The sequence below is a fragment of the Heloderma suspectum genome, chromosome 10, assembly GCF_057233095.1.
Source record: "Heloderma suspectum isolate Gila_16-S chromosome 10, 16-S_ref, whole genome shotgun sequence".
NCBI classification, from domain to species: domain Eukaryota; kingdom Metazoa; phylum Chordata; class Lepidosauria; order Squamata; family Helodermatidae; genus Heloderma; species Heloderma suspectum.
In genome coordinates, this window is record NC_139467.1 from 40,190,578 (window position 1) to 40,209,362 (window position 18,785).

At 46.7% G+C, this 18,785-nt stretch overlaps 1 protein-coding gene across 2 annotated transcripts in view; it reads left to right on the plus strand.

The window, feature by feature from the left end:
• The window catches only part of CSMD2 (CUB and Sushi multiple domains 2), a 916,430-nt gene that overhangs the window by 670,156 nt on the left and 227,489 nt on the right, over positions 1-18,785 (plus strand). For both annotated transcript variants that reach the window (XM_084814421.1, XM_084814422.1), the window contains exons 20-22: positions 10,035-10,250; positions 15,170-15,358; positions 18,498-18,667. In XM_084814421.1, the coding sequence (XP_084670547.1) occupies positions 10,035-10,250; positions 15,170-15,358; positions 18,498-18,667 (575 nt within the window). The remainder of the gene's footprint in view (positions 1-10,034; positions 10,251-15,169; positions 15,359-18,497; positions 18,668-18,785) is intronic.

The window sequence follows — 18,785 nt, forward strand, 5'->3', positions numbered from 1 at the left end:
GGGGGTGGAGTCCGGTGGACTCCCCCCTGCCTGACCACCTGGACCCCATTTGCCAGGCCATGGAGGGCTCACTTGCCTGCTCAGTGACCAGTGGGAAATGTTGCGAGGCTGTCCGTTGCCGTACCAAGCTCCCACTGTATGCAGAAACAATGGCTCAGTTACTTCCGCATACAGCTGCCTTAAAGGGGTGATGACTCAACATTACAGGTGTAAAGGGCCCTCCTGTAGCTCCCAGCCTCCCACAGCGCAGCTTCCATGGGTGGGCAGCAATGAGGGCTCATTGATCGCCTGACAGGACCAGATGGAGGTAAGTCCATCCATCCCTAGTTGTGGATTTCTCTGACATCTGGGAAGACTCAGCGCTGAACTTGAACTATTGGTCTCAATTCAATATAGTAATTACTGTGTTTTTACCCCTGGCTAAGGCATCTTCACACTTACATTTTTCTTTTGCACAAGGCATCATTAACTTAAAATTAGCTGGGAAGAGCCAATTGATCAGTCCCACTCATGTGGTTCCAGTATTTAGAAACTTGGCACAGCAGTGGCAACCCTGGCAACAGGAAAGCAGCTCCCCATCTTTCTATCTGCAAATTGATTGGAAAGGTGGAATTATGTGGAAGCACACGATTAATTAACTAGTGCAGCCTTCCCCAACGTGGTACCTTTCAGATGTTTTAGATTACAATACCCATCAGCCCCAGCCAGCATGGCCCATGGTCAGGGATGATGGGGTCTGTAATCCAAAATATATGGAGGGCACCATGTTGAAGCAGGCTGAACTAGTGGATTTCCTGACCACAAAATAGGAGAAGTTGTCTCTAGCTTAAATTGCCTTTTGAAAATATAAGTAAAAAATCATGTATATCTCTTAATGGCTATTGGCCATGATAGTTAAAGATGTGGAGCCTCCATGTTCAGAAGCAGTATATCTTTGAGAACCAGCCACAGGAGACAAATGACAAGGGAAGATGCTGCAGTTCTCATGCTTTGCTTGTGAGCTTCCCAAGGATGTCTGGCTGATTGCCGTTGAAAAGCTGGATGAAATAGACTCTCGGCTTGATCCACCAAGGACATTCCAAACCAGAAAATCTTATAAGGGGAATAGCATCGAGGCATTCTTGCAGGGTTTTGTACTTGAGTTTTTTCTCTCTTTTTACTAAAATCATATATATATATTTATATATGGAGAGAGAGAGAGAAAGAGAGAGAGAGAGAGAGAGAGGACAGAAACAAAATTCAGAATACAGAAACAAAATTTAAAGTGATCTTGATAGACTGGAGCACTGGGCAGAAAACAACAGAATGATATTTAATAGGGATAAATGACAAGTTCTGCACCTAGGAAAAAGAAACCAAATGCACAGTTACAAGATGGGAGATACTTGGCTCAGCAACGCTACAAGCAAGAAAGGTCTTGGAATTGTTGTAGATCACAAGCTGAATATGAGCCAACAATGGGATGTGGCTGCCAAAAAGGCAAATGGTCTTTTGGGCTGCATCCCTAGAAGCCTAGCTTCGAAATCCTGGGAAGTACTAGTTCCCCTCTACTCAGCACTGGTTAGGCCTCATCTGGAGTACTGTGTCCAGTTCTGGGCACCACACTTTAAGAAGGATGCAGACAAGCTGGAGAGGGTTCAGAGGAGGGCAACAAAGATGATCAGGGGACTGGAAACAAAGCCCTGTGAGGAGAGATGGAAAGAACTGGGCATGTTTAGCCTTGAGAAGAGAAGACTGAGGGGAGATAGGGTAGCGCTGTTCAAGTACTTGAAAGGTTGTCACAGAGAGGAAGGCCAGGATCTCTTCTTGATCATCCCAGAGTGCAGGACACGGAATAATGGCCCCAAGCTGCAGGAAGCCAGATTCTGGCTGAACACCAGGAAGAACTTGCTGACTGTTAGAGCAATACGACAATGGAACCAATGATCTAGGGAGGTGGTGGGCTCTCCCACACTGGAGGCCTTCAAGACGAGGCTGGACAGCCATCTGTCAGGGATGCTCTTTTACAAGAAAATTCACTAGCTGGTGCAGAAACAGAATGGAATGAACTTAATATTAGAAAAATGAGAAATGGAGCGGAATCAAGCTTGATGGACCCATCCATTCCACGAAGGGCTCTGGGGAAACAGGAAATCTACACTCATGAACAGGGAGACCTTCTTGATGTAGTGGAACAAAACTAAATCATATGAAGATTATGCCAAGAAATACTAAATATTATGTAGTAGATACTCCATCTGTAACCTTGGGAAACGAATACCTTCTTTCTGAAGTAATATCAGTATTTTTTCTCCTTTTTGTTCTTATGAAAATAAAATCTTCCTTCTTTTTTTTAATGGTGCCCACAAGCGGAGCCACTATTTATTTACCTTTTGGCAGGAGCTGCCTTTTCTTGCCTCAGAATGCCCTCAAATGAGGCAGTGCCTTGGACTGCCTGGAATAACCCAGACATGGCATCATGTCTGGATTATTTTTGGAGAAAGGAAATGGTGGGCACCAGATGCCTTAAGACATTCCATTGCTGCTCCAGGTAGACAGACAGACAGACAGACAGATCCATCAGCCACCAATCCTGGTGAGGTTCCCTGAACTTCTTAAGGAATTCTACCCCCTAAATGTTGCTGAAATGCCCCCCTCAAATTCTCTACCCACAAACGAGTTGGCAAACTCATTAGGGCCATTTTGAGATAGCCAGGCTATTCCATGCAACAAGCTGGTTCATGTATGATGGTTTGCCATTTGATATTCCATCACTTTTTCTCCATGCTTTAGCAAACTACTCAGTCCTCTCCAAAACTATGTGGTGGTCAAGCAGCGAAAGTTTTAGGAACTGTGTGGGAAAAGCAGTGCACAGCATGTCATGCAGAGACATTTCTTCTTCCTAGAGACAGTTACTGTTCAAGCAAGTACCGCACTTCTGCCTCTTAGTATGAAGAGGGCTGGGTAAAAATATTTCCTAGAAAAGACTTTGCATATATGAATACTCACCTTTTCCTTGCCCTTATCTGGTCAGAGATAGCCTAGCTGCAGTTACCATGTTCTGATAACCTCTCATCAGCATTACTGCAAAACATGTATATGTTTTAATTTTTGTAAGCCGCCTTGTGTCCCAGTACTGGGGAAAAGGTGGGGTAATAATAATAATAGTAATAATAATAATAATAATAATAATAATAATAATGCATTATACATGAGCCTGCCTTTGAAAATGACCAGAAATTTCAGCTGATCCAAAACAGGGCAGCGGGATTGTTAACGGGGACTGGGCAATGTGATCATATCATGCCAGCACTTTTCCAGCTGCACTGGCTGCCAGTCCGTGTCCGGGCCTAATTCAAAGTGCTGGTATTAACATTCAAAGCCCTAAATGGCTTGGGGACAGGTTATCTGAAGGACCATCTCTTCCCATATGTACCTGCCCAGACCCTAAGATCATCTTCAGGGGTCCTTCTCCAGGAGCCCCTGCCAAAGGAAGTGAGTCGGTTGGCTACCAGGAAGAGGGCCTTTCCTGCTGTGGCACCCTGGCTGTGGAATGAGCTCCTTAGAGGGGTTCACCTGGCACCTGCAGTCTTTCAGGCACCAGGAGAAGACCTTTTTATTTTCCCAGCATTTTAGCATTATAGTCTTTTAACTTTGCTGTTTTAAGTCTGTTACTGTTTTTTTAAATCTCTGCATTGGTGCTAGGTTTTATTCTGGTTGTATTTTTATACCGTTCTAAGCCTTCGTATTTTACACTGTTTTTAGTCTGTACTTACTTTGTCATTTTAATTTTTGTGCACTGCCCAGAGAGCTTTGACTATTGGGTGGTATAGAAATGTAATAAATACATACCTACATACATTTGTGGGAGTTCTGTTTGGAGATATTGGGCTTGTTCAGACGATCGGCAGGGGAAACAACACAGTGTTGGTTGTTGCCCCTACGTGTGCCAGTCATGCGACCAAGATTACCCTAATTACCCACGCTGCATTGCGGCTTGCCATGACATCCAAACCCAGTGCATGATGCAGGTGTAGTGCATTTTCACCCACCGTGGAACCCCCACTGCAATCCATGGGTTGTAGGGGGGATGAAAATGTACTGCGCCTGCGCTGTGTGCTGGGCTCAGATGAGACAGCAATCTGCAATGCAGCATGGGTAATTAGGGTAATCCCAGTCATGCAACCGGCCCATGTGGGGGCAGGGGAAAGAACCAATGCTGTGTTGCTTCCCCTGCTGATCGTCCGAACCTGGATATTGTTTCTCCTGCTTGCTTCTTCTTCAGCATTATTTCTCCTGGTTGCTGCTTCTCTCCCCTTCCTAAACCAAGTGAAAGGGGACCCAAGCCAGCCACAGATCATGTAGTGAAATCATGTGACTGAAACATTGCCATAACACTCCATAGCCAATCAATTTTCACTATTATTATTATTAGCATTAGCATTAGCATTAGCATTTCTATACCGCCCCATAGACAAAGATCTCTGGGAGGTTTACAAAAGTTAAAACATTAAATACAATATAAAAAGTTTAAAAGCCATTTACAAAAAAACAATATGCACACACAAACAACATAATTAAAAACAACACTGAACTATCGGACATAACTAAAGACACATCCAGGACCGATTAAAACTCATCATGTGCTGCCAAATGCCTGGGAAAAGAGGTAGGACTTAACCTGGTGCCGAAAAGATAATAATGTTGGCGCCAGGCGGACCTCACCAGGGAGCTTGTTCCACAGATGGGGGGCCACCACTGAGAAGGCCCTCTCCCTCATTGCTGCCTTCTGAGCTTCCGTTGGAGGAGGCACTCGGAGGAGGGCCTTAGATGCTGAATGTAGTGTACGGGTAGGTTCATTTCGGGAGAGGCGTGCCGTCAGGTATTGTGGTCCCAAGCCATGTAGGGCTTTATAAGTTAAAACCAGCACTAGGGATGTGCGAAATCCCTTACCTCCAGTCTGCCGGGGGATCCATTCCTCCCACCCAGAATCCTTGCCGGCCGGCTCCACTCTGCAACCAGTCCACAGAGCCGCTGGCAGGCTCCGTTCTAGGGGTGGACGAAAGTCACTTACCTGTCCTCGAAGCTTGTTCGCGGTGGGGGGGAGGCGCGTCGCTGCTCCCTCCGCGAAGTTCAGGCCGGGGGGGGAGGCTTCCCGCCTCGCCCGGCCGAAATTCAGGCCGGGGGGGAGGCTTCCTGCCTCGCCCGGCCGAAATTCAGGCCGGGGAGGAGGCGCCTCGCCTCGCCCGGCCGCGAACTCAAAAGTTTTTTTTTTTTTTAATGCCCCTGTGATAGGCTACTTGACGATTAACGTAGCCTATCATGGCTAGATCTGCAAAGTCAGCCGTGATAGGCTACGTTAATCGTCACGTAGCCTATCACGGGTGACTTAAAAAAAAAAAACGCGTATGCAAATGGCGGCCCCCATAGGGAGCCGCCATTCGCGTTCCTTATTTGATCGCTGTAGTCTACGTAAATCTTTACGTAGACTACAGCGACCAAATAAGGAACGGGAATGGTGGCTCCCTATGGGGGCCGCCATTATCCGTACGCGCTTTTTCTTTTCTTTTTTTAAAGTCACCCGTGATAGGCTACGTGACGATTTACGTAGCCTATCACGGCTGACTTTGCAGATCTAGCTGTGATAGGCTACATTAATCGTCACGTAGCCTATCACGGGGGCGTTTTTTTTTCTTTTATTGGAATGGCGGGGGCGGCAGCCGGTCGAAAGACCGGCTGCCGCTCCCGCCCCGGACGAACACCCGCCGAACCGCCGGCCAGACCCGCCGCCGGGAGGGATATTCGGCAAAGGTAAGTCCCGTCCCGGTGGCGGGGGGCGGGGGGGTGCGGAGAATTTCTCCCCGAAACTTGTTCGGGGGGCCGAACACGTTGGCGCTCGGCCCCCCGAAGTTTCGGGGAGAAATTCTCCGCCATCCCTACTCCATTCTGCAAGCGATATGGCTGCCATTGCAGTCTGTATCGCTGTCTGAGTGGAAAGAGGAAGTGATCCAGACGCAAATGGCATCCCCATTTCTTCTCGCGATAGGCTACATGTCTTTATTTGTGTAGATATTTACGTAGCCTATCATGTGAAAAAAAAGGGATGCAAATGGCATCCACTATGCCATTTGTGTCCCTGTTTTTTCACGCGATAGGCTATGTAAGTATCTACATAAACAAAGACGCGTAGCAGGAGAAGAAACCGGAACGCAAATGGCGTAGCGGACGCCATTTGCATCCGATCACTTCCTGGTTCCGCTCAGGATAGCGGAACGGAATCAGCCAGGAGGGAGATTCAGCCTGTTGTGTCCGGGGTGGCAGGGGTAAGTACATTCATTCCGCCACAGATTCCAGGGGGGTGTCAGGGTGGACACTGAGCCCATAGAATCCCAGAGTAGTTCTGATTCTGAGGAAGAGCAGTCGCTTCTGGGAAAGGAGCGCGCTCCTCTTTCCTAGGGCCCACAGCTGACGGAAATTCCTCCCACCAGCATTCCTAGATTAGAAAGCAGTCCAGGGAGTGACCGAGCGCGGGAAGTATTCTTGGTGAACGCGCGACGCCGACGCAGAGAGCGGTGCCAAATGGAGGGCGCAGAAAGGAGGCGTAGTGCTCGGTTGGCGTGCAAACAACAGCTGCGCCCAGAGGATCCAAGGGAAAAGGGGAGGGACTCTCCTTAGTCCTTAAGTTCAGGGGTCTGCCAGTAATTCCCTTTCAAACAGGGACCAACTGTTCCAACTTAGGGCATAGGTACTGTGTTGCTCAGATCTAGTTGCAAACAGTATAGTTGTTAAGTTGTAAAAGAAGAATAAAGCTTTGAAAGGAATCCTTTTGTCTGTGTCTGGACTTGGCTACTGGATTAGACTGAGAGAGCCCTCCAAGGAGCCCTTGACAGGGGGCGAATTCACTGGAATTCGGCCTCATTTGAGTCCGTGGTGGATTTCGCGGCCATCCCTAACCAGCACCTTAAATTGAACTTGGAAGCATATAGGCAGCCAGGGCAATCAGGGCAGAGTCAGTCTTATATGTTCAAACCTTCTGGTCCCTGTTAACAATCTGGCTGCTGCATTTTGCACAAGCTGCATTTTCGAACCATCTTCAAAGGCAGCCCCACATAGAGCGCATTGCAGTAATCTAACTTGGAGGTTACCAGAGCATAGACAAATGAAGCCAGGTTATTCCTGTCCAGATAGGGGCATAGCTGGGCCACCAACCGAAGTTGGTAGAAGGCACTATGTGCCACTGAGGCCACCTGAGCCTCAAGTGACAAAGATGGTTCCAGGAGGACCCCCAAGCTACGGACCCGCTCCTTCAGGGGGAGCGCAACACCATCCAGAACAGGTTGAACACCCTTCATCCGGTCAGCAGAACCACCCACCAACAGCATCTCAGTCTTGTCTGGATTGAGTTTCAGTTTATTAGCCCTCATCCAGTCCATTATCACAGACAGGCACTGATTCGGCACATCCACAGCCTCACCTGAAGAAGATGCAAAGGAAAAATAGAGCTGCGTGTCATCAGCATACTGATGATAACGCACTCGAAACTCCAGATGACTGCACTCAACAGTTTCATGTAGATGTTGAACAGCATGGGGGACAAAATTGACGCCTATGGAACCCCATATTGGAGAATCCACAGGGCTGAGCACTGTTCCCCAAGCACCACCTTCTGGAGCTGACCCTCCAAGTAGGAGTGAAACCACTGCAATGCAGTGCCTCCCACTACCAGCTCAGAGAGCCATCCCAGAAGGATACCATGGTCGACAGTATCAAATAGGGATGTCAGAGAATTTCTCCACGAATCTCCGGGAGGTCGAATGCCAACGCATTCGGCCCCCCGAAATTGGTGGGGAAATTCTCCGCCACCCCCCCGCCACCCCCTCCCCTGGGATGGGACTTACCTCTGTCGAATGTCACTCTCGGCGGCGGGTCCCGGCGGTGTTTCGGCAGCGTTTCGGCGGCGGTGGGGGCGGCAGCCGGTCTTCCAACCGGCTGCCGCCGCCGCCATTTCCCAGTGAAGTAAAAAAAAAAAAAAAAAGATAGGCTACGTAACGATTTACGTAGCCTATCACGACTAGATTTTCAACGTCAAAGGCTGACTTTGGGGAAAAAAAGCGCGTATGCAAATGGAGGCGCCCATGGGTGCCACCGTTTGCGTTCCTTATTTGGGCACGGGTAGTCTACGTAAAGATTTATGTAGACTACGGCGAAAATAAGGGCAACGCAAAAAGCGTACGCACTTTTTTTTTTTTTTTACAATTTACTTTTTTATTTCGCGGCTGGGGAGACAGGGCGGTCCCCCTGACAAGAATTTTGGCAGGGAGGGATGGGGCGCCTCCCCCCCGGCCTGAATTTTTGGCTGGGAGGAGCGGGCGCCTCCCCCCTACCAAGAATTTCAGGGGGAGAAACGGAGCTCCTCCCCCCCACCGAAAACAGCTGTGGGACCAGGTAAGGGACTTTCGTCCATCCTTAGTATCAAAAGCCGCCAAGAGATCAAGGAGAATCAACAGGGTCACACTCCCCCTGTCTCTCTCCTGATATAGGTCATCATACAGGGTGACCAAGGCTGTTTCTGTCCCAAAACTAGGGATGTCAGAGAAAAAAAAAAGCGCGTATGCAAATGGCGGCGCTCATGGGCGCCGCCATTTGCGTTCCTTATTTTGGCACGTCTTCGTCTATGTAAATGTTTACATAGACTAAGATGTGCCAAAATAAGGAACGCAAATGGCGGCGCCCATGGGCGCCGCCATTTGCGTACGCATGTTTTTTTTTCTTTTAAATCAGCCGTGATAGGCTACATAAACATTTACGTAGCCTATCACGGCTGACTGCAGGGACACAAACGGCGGCTGCTACGGCTGCCGCCATTTGTGTCCCTGCTAGCTAGCGGCCGGATGTCCGGCCATTGGCGGAGCTGGCCGGCGGCTTCGCAGAATCCCTGTGGAGCGGAGCCGGCCGGCCAGGATTCGGGGGGGAGGGACAGAGCGCCTCCCCCCCCCCACGAATGTCACCCTTCGAAAAGGTAAGTGACTTTCGTACATCCCTACGCCAAAACCTAGCCTGAACCCTGACTGAAATTGATCCAGATAATCGGATGGAGCCCATGGCGGAATTCTCTGCCATCCCTACCCACCACATTTGATGGAGCTTACTGCCATGAACAACATCATAGGGCTAAGGTTCCCCCCACCTCTCTCGAATCCCATCCCACCAACTGATAAAGCTTGGATGGAGCTGGCATCAAGGCTCTGTATGTGCTATGATTCCCCGAAGGAGGAATCGGCATAATACATGATGCAGACTTCACATGTATCATTCTCAGCTTTATTTGATTTGATTTGCCTGTTTGTTTTTTTAAAAAAGCAGGTTTCTAGCCCCTGTGGCTGAACGTGCGCATGCAAATCTTTCAGAAATATTAGGAGCCAAGGAGGTGTCTGAATATGGACCAAATCAGACGTAACATCAGGAACACATGAAGTGTCTCCCAATTTTGATTGATTTATTATTTTACTGCTACTGCTTTGTTCAAATTCAGAATCTTTCCCCTCTCCCCACTCCCTGACAGCGACATTAGCTGTTGTTGTTGTTTAACTCAAACAATAGCAGACCCTTTCTTTATGTTCTGCTTGTCTTCTGGATATCTAGTACGGTCCTAAGGTTTTCAGTGATTGCAGGCAGGCGTCCCAAACACTGGGCAACATAGTTCTTTGTCCCTTCCTATGACTAGAATAATTTCTTCCAACTAGTTTTTAAAATTAGAAAATGTACATAATTTCTTATCGTACCAACGGCCTTGGTTATAATTCTTTCAGGATGAAAAGCTGGTTCTTTACCATAAGACAAATGCTGCCCAAATTTAGCATTGTTGCTTAGTGATTTGCATTCTCTAATTCTGTTATTTATTGTTATTGTTATTGTTATGGTTATTGTTATTTACATTTTTGATCCGCCTAATAACAAATGTTCTCTGGGCAGATTTGGTATTGCTGTTCTCAACAATCTTCCAAGGGAGATGCCTTTGAACTAGTGCATCTCTCCTGCATTTGTATCATCCACAGGTGTCTTCTTCACTTTCCACACCTTCCACCTGGAGAGTGGCCACGACTACTTGTTGATCACTGAGAACAGCAGCTTCAGCCAGCCCCTGAAACAGCTCACGGGCTCCCGCCTGCCTGCCCCTTTCAGCGCTGGCCTCTTTGGGAACTTCTCTGCTCAAATCCGGTTCATCTCGGACTTCTCCATCTCTTATGAGGGCTTCAACATCACCTTTTCAGGTAGGGACTGGAACCTGGAAAGTGCCTTCAAACATGGGCAGATTACCTTTCTCTCATCACTCAGTAACCACTATCATCCTCTGTACATCTGAGGCTGGGAAAGAGAGCTTTTGGAGAAGCAAAGACTGCATTCCAGATGCATTTGAGTAGGGATGGTGGAGAATTCCACCACAGACTCCAATGAGGCCGGATTCTTCAGAATCTGGCCCCCTGGAGTCCGTGGTGGAACGGACCCCTTACCTCCGCCACCCCACGAAGTTTGACGCAGACGGACCCTACCTGCTGCCAGTAGGGTCTGCTGCCAGTCTGCGGGCGCAAATGGCGTCCGGCATAGTGGATGCCATTTGTGTCCCTGCTCCTAAATACCTAAATATTGACGTAGCCTATCACAGCAAAGAGCAGGGACGCAAATGACATAGTGGATGCAATTTGCGTCCCTGCTCTGTTCATGATAGGCTACCTAAATATTTACATAGCCTATCATGAACAGAGCAGGGACGCAAATGGCATCCGCTATGCTGGACGACATTTGCATCCACAGACCGGCAGCGGACGGAAGTCCGGCTGCGGATGGGCCCGGCCGGCATCTCTGTGGACTCGCTGCGGAGCAGAGCAGGCCAGGGAGGATTCTGGGGGAGGGAGGGATCGCCGACCCCCAGGCAGAACGGTGAATGGGGTTCATACACTCCTACATTTGAGTCCATCAACTCTCACTTTAGAAAATTATCTGGATATGCCTCCCTCTTAACTAGGGATATGTGTACAAGCAAAACTCAAGTTCACTATTCTCCAGATTCCACCTTGAAGCTCGTTCTGTCTTCTGTCCATATCAGATTGTGATCTCCATTTTTCTTCTCACATGAGAACGTGTGTGTACTTTCATGCATATTTTTCCAAATCAATTGTGCATATCAATTGTGCGCATCTTTAAAATGTACGCATTCTTTCCCCATTGATTTAAGCAGATTTGTGTGCATTTTTCAAAAGTATGCATTTTTTTATCTGCGTTGTTTTTGGTCCGTGAATTATATTTAGGGATTTCTGTTGCTAGGAAATTCAACCTTTGGGGGGCTGTCCAGATTTCCATGAGGCCCTGACTTAGCTTGCATTTGCAAGCCAAGCTTCAGGTTTCTTTCCAAAATCCAGGAACTTTTTTGTTTTTGTTTTTTAAATAAATTGCATAAAAAGCAACTTGCACAAATTACAGCTGAAATTTGCATAATTTGTGCAAATTATGGCTGGAATGTGCGTATTTTGCACAAATTGCTTTTTACACAAATAAAAAACCAGAAATCCACAACCTGGCACCACTTAATACAGATTGAACTGGGCCAGTTCATGAGAAAGCAAGCCGAAGTCTGGGGGGGGGGCAAGCTGATTAAAGCCCAGTGAGCTTCACCTCCTGGATGGATTACTCTGACATAATTAATTAAATTGCAAGCTTGGAAACCTATGGACTTTGACTGCAGATTGCGTTCAAGTCTGTGTTTGGTCTGGAAGACTGGATAAATTCTGATAAAAAAAACAAACTCATACATCCCTAGTCTTATCCTTGGACCTTCTTTATGCCATCTGCTGTTCTCTTAAATGATTTCCAAGCTGTATCAAATCTCTGCAAGCTTTAAGAAACAAACCAGAAGTAGGTGTGTTAGTCAGTTGCAGCTAACACAACAAAGGCTGTTTCCATGACGTAGCTGTTCTCTCCAGAGTGGACAGCCTTAATTCACTGGCCCAACTTGCACATCATAATAACTCATAGTTTTAAATAAATGCTGGGTTATTGTAAATGTAGCAGTGTGCCTGTGTATGCTAAGTGATTGCTCCCACTGCATGCAGGAGTAGCTAAACAACCCAGGGACTCTCTGTCCCTGGGTCGTTTGCTATGATGTATAGACCAGGAACTCTGGCTCATCTCTCCCCTGCCAAACTAAACTTGGAATCCAGAATTTGTCACAGTTGATTAGCTGCTCCTGCTTGCAGTGTGAGCACCTGGGCAGCATGCACCAGCAGGCTGCATTCAATAACCCAATTTTTTTATTTTAAAAATCTGGGTTATTGTGACACATAAGCCAGGCCTCTCCATTTTTTTATTTTTTATTTTTTTTAAAATCCACATAGCATCATGGCTGACGCACTGTATTCCAGTGTTTTTTTCTCTCCATATTGCCCTGTCTTTTTCAAGATACGATTTGTGGTGAATAATTAACAAGTATTTGCAGCACCAGCCTGTCCAGCATGGACTGATTAAGTGCTATTTTGGTTTTCCAGGGCTGCAGTTACTTATTGGTTTCCTCTTTGCAGCCATGTCAGTTGCTCATTAATGATCTTATTTTATTTTTATGCTTACAACTGCAAAACTGTGTATAATTTAAAAAAAAAAAAACTAGAAGCAACTGATTACAGGAGCAGAAGCTGCTTTAAAAGAAAGGGGCATGGAGGAAGTTTCTAATTAAATGGGCAGTGACAGGAAGAAGTGAGACCTTTGCTATAAAGAGCTGTCATGACTCAGGAGTGCTTCTGAGCGCAGGCAGTGGGAGAGTCGTTCAGATTCTGAAGAAGAACTGCCAGACATGGGGGAGGTATGTTCCCAGGCAGTTCCAGACATGGCTGGGCAGGCTCCTCAGGTTTCAAAGGTCCAGCTGGAGGAGGGTCCCTCTTCACACACACACACACACCCCATGAGAGACAGCAAACAGGGAGAGGCGGGGTTTGGGGAATCTGAATTAATAGATGCAAGGCGCAGACGCATAGCCAAGAGGGAGATGGCCGGGGTGGAATTTAGAAGGTTTACCCGATGGGCCTCGCGTGAACAGAGGCGCTTAGAAGCCTCACTGGCGAGAGAGAGAGACCTCCCCCGACCCCTTAAGTTAGGCTAGTGAGACTGACTTTCTTTCAAATGGTGGACAACTTTTGTAGCTATCTTTTGAACCCCCTGAAGGCATTTCCTTGCAGACTGAGAGTCACTGAGAATTTGCATCTGTGTGACCCTTTGAGGTAATGGATTAAAAGCCGTCGATTGAAGCCTCCTGTCTGTGTTTGATTTGGTGTTTGACATTCAGTGGGGGCAAAAGGAATCCTGACAAAAGCTAGGACTTACTTCTGAGTAAAGATGTAGGAGATGGATGGGCAACATGTAGCCTGCATGAGGCTGGCCTGTCCTCTGGTGTGGCTCCTGCTGTACAGCCAAATTTAGCTTGTTTTAAAGCTAAATGTATCATTTCTAAGGCTCTGCAGTGAGTGACGTGCTGCCAAAAAGCAGTTACAAACTGCCTCCTCCAATTCCCCAATTGCTGCTGCTGATGCACCAACAGCAACAGGACCATAGCCTACCAGACTGGTTTGAGGGGGTAGAAAGCCTCCCAAAATGTTGGCAAATTCCTGAACTTGTTTTGTTCTAACTCGCAAAATGTACACATAAAAAACACACTTAAAAAAAAATGCACACATTAAAAATGCAATTTTTAAGATGCACAATTTAAAAGTGCATTTTTAAAAGTGCCATTTTAAAAAGGTGCACTTCTACAAATTCACATTTCCGTGCTTTAGTCAATGGGGGGAAAGTGCGCACTTTTAAAAATGCACAATTTTTAAAATTCACATTTCCGTGCTTTAGTCAATGGGGGAAAGTGCGCACTTTTAAAAATGCACAATTTTAAAAATGCACATCTCCATGCTTTAGTCAATGGGGGGGAAGTGCGCACTTTTAAAAATGCACAATTTTTAAAATTCACATTTCCGTGCTTTAGTCAATGGGGGAAAGTGCGCACTTTTAAAAATGCACAATTTTAAAAATGCACATCTCCATGCTTTAGTCAATGGGGGGGAAGTGCGCACTTTTAAAAATGCACAATTTTTAAAATTCACATTTCCGTGCTTTAGTCAATGGGGGAAAGTGCGCACTTTTAAAAATGCACAATTTTAAAAATGTACATCTCCATGCTTTAGTCAATGGGGGGAAAGTGCGCACTTTTAAAAATGCACAATTTAAAAATGCACATTTCCGTGCTTTAGTCAATGGGGGAAAGTGCGCACTTTTAAAAATGCACAATTTTAAAAATGCACATTTCTGTGCTTTAGTCAATGGGGGGAAAGTGCACACTTTTAAAAATGCACAATTTTAAAAAGTCACATTTCCATGCTTTAGTCAATGGGGGGAAAGTGCGCACTTTTAAAAATGCACAAGTTTAAAAAGTCACATTTCCGTGCTTTAGTCAATGGGGGAAAGTGCGCACTTTTAAAAATGCACAATTTTAAAAATTCACATTTCCGTGCTTTTGTCAATGGGGGGAAAGTGCGCACTTTTAAAAATGCACAATTTTAAAAAGTCACATTTCCGTGCTTTAGTCAATGGGGGGAAAGTGCACACTTTTAAAAATGAGAAGTTTGAAGAACTGCAGCAATCCCCAGCATCCCTGGATTTCCTGTCCCTAAGAGCCACTCTGCCCACCAGTGAAGACAATACTGAACTAGATGAACTGATGGTGTGACTCAGTATAAAAAAGCTTCCTATATTCCTAATCATCGTTAGAAGAGACATTCCAAAGCCCACATTTTCCCTTTGTCTAAGTACCAGTTGGTTTAGTGGTGTGATTGATTTCTTCTGCCTGCAAGACCTTGTCCTCATTAAGCTGGTAAATCTACTTTTTGGATTGTATTACTTCAGTTGGCAGGTGAGGAGGACCGTTATGACGGACAAAATGTCCTGTGCATAGAAAATGAATGTGCTAGGGAAAGGGGGGGTGTTGCATGTGTGAGATCTTTGCATAGATGTTCACCCTTGTGAGCCCCCACCTGCTGCTTAAAGTGGTACAGCCCCAATGCAGATTTTCTACCTCAGTGAGGACTGGGCTCAAGCCTGAGAGAATTAAACTTCATGGATTGTTTGGTGACACCATGGCTGCTTGTGTCTTGTCTGTCAGAATATGACTTAGAGCCTTGTGATGAACCTGAGGTGCCGACCTACAGCATCCGGAAGGGGCTTCAGTTTGGTGTGGGGGACGTCTTGACCTTCTCCTGCTTCCCCGGGTATCGGCTGGAGGGCATCTCGCGCATAACCTGCCTGGGTGGTAGACGGCGTGTGTGGAGTTCGCCTCTGCCAAGGTGTGTTGGTAGGTGGTCACGTGCTTTAATTTTGCTTGGGCAAACTACCATATCGTAACGTTACCTGGGCAAGCCGCTAGCCCTCTGTGGGGTTGTGGGTTTTGCTGTTGCCATTGAGCAGGGAGCATTAGAGCAAGGAGATGGGGCAGGATGAGTGAAAGAAGAATGGCAGGAACTGGCATTGTTTGCCCTGAATCCTGCTGTGCCATCTACATGCTGGCTTGTGATGTTACAACAATGCAACATTACATCTGCATTGACATTCATAGAACCATAGAATCATAGAATACTAGGGTTGGAAGGGGCCTACAAGGCCATCGAGTCCAACCCCCTGCTCAGTGCAGGAATCCAAGTCAGAGCATCCTCAACAGATGCCCAGCCTCGTCTTGAATGCCTCCAGTGTGGGAGAGCCCACCACCTCCCTAGGGAATTGGTTCCATTGTCGTATTGCTCTAACAGTCAGGAAGCTTTTCCTGATGTTCAGCCGGAATCTGGCTTCCTGTCACTTGAGTCCATTATTCCGTGTCCTGCACTCCGGGAAGATGGAGAAGAGATCCTGGCTTTCCTTTCTGTGACAACCTTTCAAGTATTTGAAGAGCGCTATCATATCATGTCATATCACATTCATACTCATGGTTAATTCAAACCAGTATTTCCAACCTAGCTTCTTACCGTAGTGGCAAGCACTAGTTTCAAACTAACCATGGTTGGCATTCGCATAAGGTCAGAGGGAACACAGCATTATAGTGAGCTTCAAAAAGGAAGGAATGTGTGAGATGAGAGGAGAGGAGAGGAGAGGAGAGGAGAGGAGAGGAGAGGAGAGGAGAGGAGGAGGGAAAGAATGTGTGGATCCACTGGGCATCCCCAATCTCCTAAGCATGTTTGGAGATCAGGAGCATTAACTCTACACAGGGACTTAGTAGGGAAAAAAATAGCTACCATGTCTATTGGGTACAGGGAGAGCTATTTGACTGAGATCAAAATTGCTATTGCAAAACATGTATGGATGCATTTCTTTGTTGCCGTGGTGAAATGCAAAGCATCATAACAGAAAAGGAGTCATGAGTTGAGGGTTTTCTTTTTCTGCAAGACTCTTTTCCTGAGTTAAATATGCCACGGAAGCACTCGCTTAGTGATTGTGCCACTCTGGATAATCAGGAGCCTAACGAGCTCCATAAATGTACACGTGCTCACAGAGTATAATTGCACTCCTTAAAAGATGGCATCCTGCAGGTGCCAGCAAGCCCTTCCAGGGCTGACCCTAACACTGGGCGTATCTACATGGCTATATAGGACAACACATTGAAATGGGAGATGCAGTGGTTTTGCTGCAACCAGGGACAGAAAGGGATATCCAATCCATTCCCAGTTTGGTTTATGTTATGCTTTGCTCCTCAGGAACACCAGGGATACAAGGGAAGATAGAGCAGTTGCTGCTACTGGGATGAGTGGGTGGGCAGTGGAGGTCTAGAGATTTTCATAATAGGGGGTTGTTTCAGGAAAGGAATCTAGCATGTTTAGGGCTCTCTGTGAGCAATGATGGACCCTCACAAAATGAAGCCTGGGTGCCATGACGTTCGTGGAAGATAGTGGAAGAAAAGGCCACCCTAAGCAGGACTCTGTAGGACTCAAGGGTAGGGCAAGGAAGTGAGGTTTTGCTGGTTGAGAAAGTCCCTGATGTCACCCCAAGCTCTGTTTGGTGTACACCCTACATGTTTGCAGTAGTACAGAAGAGCCGAGGGGATTTCAATTTTCATTCTTTCTCTCGATTCTTGCAATCATTGTCATTTGGGATATGAGACGTCCAAAGTTTATATCATGGACAAGTCTGGGCAACCAAAAGAAGGCTGGGCATTGATGTGTATTGAAAAGGGAGGGTACTCAGTGGTTGAGCACATCCTCTACATGTGGGAGATTCCACACTGAATTCCAGACATCTCTAGCTGAAGCATCTATGGGTAATAGGGCAGCAGCTTGGGACTCAGAGCTTCTCAAAGTAGACCAATCATCTGAGTCAGCACAAGGCAGCTCCTTCTATCCTTGTGCTCTTTCATTTCACATTGGTTGGCATGTGGGTGAATGTAGACAGGCAGACAAAGTAGGACAGTTTGCCATGAGAAGTTGCTGTGTCTCCAGCATTTGGAGGTCTTCAAAAACAGCGCTGCTGGAGCAGTTTGCTCTGCAGACCCTTTTTCTTCTTATGGCACACTGTTTTTTTCTTCTCGCTGGGATGGGGTTGACCAATAGATAGATACTCTTGATCTCTTTCAAGCTCCATTGCTCCATAAACCAACTTTGTTTCATGGCATCAGACCTTTGCTTCATTGGATGGGACCATTATATGGGATCTTGAAGAGGACAAACAGCTCAGGCAGGGCCATTGACTGGGGCACCTTCTTGAGCTTGGTCCTGACTCCTGAGATCTGGAAGGCCACAGTGGCAGTTTGCCATCCAGGAGACTTGAGATGTTCAGCTTGCTAGGCATACTCATGGAAGACAGGACCAAGGTAAACTGGCTAGGCACTGGGCAGGACCAGGAAAGGGGGAGAGGTCATAGCTCTACGGAGGAGCACATGCTGAAGTTCCCATGTTCATTCTCCAGCTAAAAGGATCATAGCAGCTGATGGCAAAGATCTCTGCAGGGAAATCTTGGGTGTTACTTTCATTTTTTGGAATTGAGCAAACTGGTATGGGCAAAGGGATTTTTAGTCCAAGTCATAGTGACCCTGGGCATTCAGCTGGGCTACAGATCTGCGGTATATTGGACCAGTCCTGAGATTCTTCTTTGAGGTGTCAATTATGGCCAGAAGGATTATTTTGTTTTCTGCTGATATCCCACCCCGGAACTTTAGGGGAACATGACAGTCCTGATTGCCCCACAGTACATTGCCCCTGAGAGTTCTGATTGCCCCTTTATTTCTATGCTTCATGGAAGTTTTAGTATGTACGTTTTGTTGGATCCAAGACACTGTGTGTGTGTGTGTGCGTGCGTGCACGCGTGCGCACGCACGTAAACAGCTGCAGATGTATCCATATCTGTGCAGAAACATGCACAGGTAGATGACAAACAAAGATGTATGCTTATGCTTTATATCAGCAGCGTATCCCATAAATGTTAAAATTCAGTCACTCTGTATCTCTCTATAGCTGAATGTGGCTCCTCCGTAACCGGGACTCAAGGCATTCTGTTGTCCCCAAACTATCCACTTAACTACAACAACAACCACGAGTGTATCTACTCCATCCAGACACAGCCAGGAAAAGGAATTCAGCTCAAAGCCCGGGCTTTCAGTCTGGAGGCCCGGGATGTCCTCAAGGTAATGACTAATCATCTCGTGGTGGAGGAGAGGTTTACAGGGAGGTTAAGCAAACAGCAGGGCAGACAATCAGCTCATCTCCAAATTGCTTAATCCCAAACAGAATTTGCAAACTCAT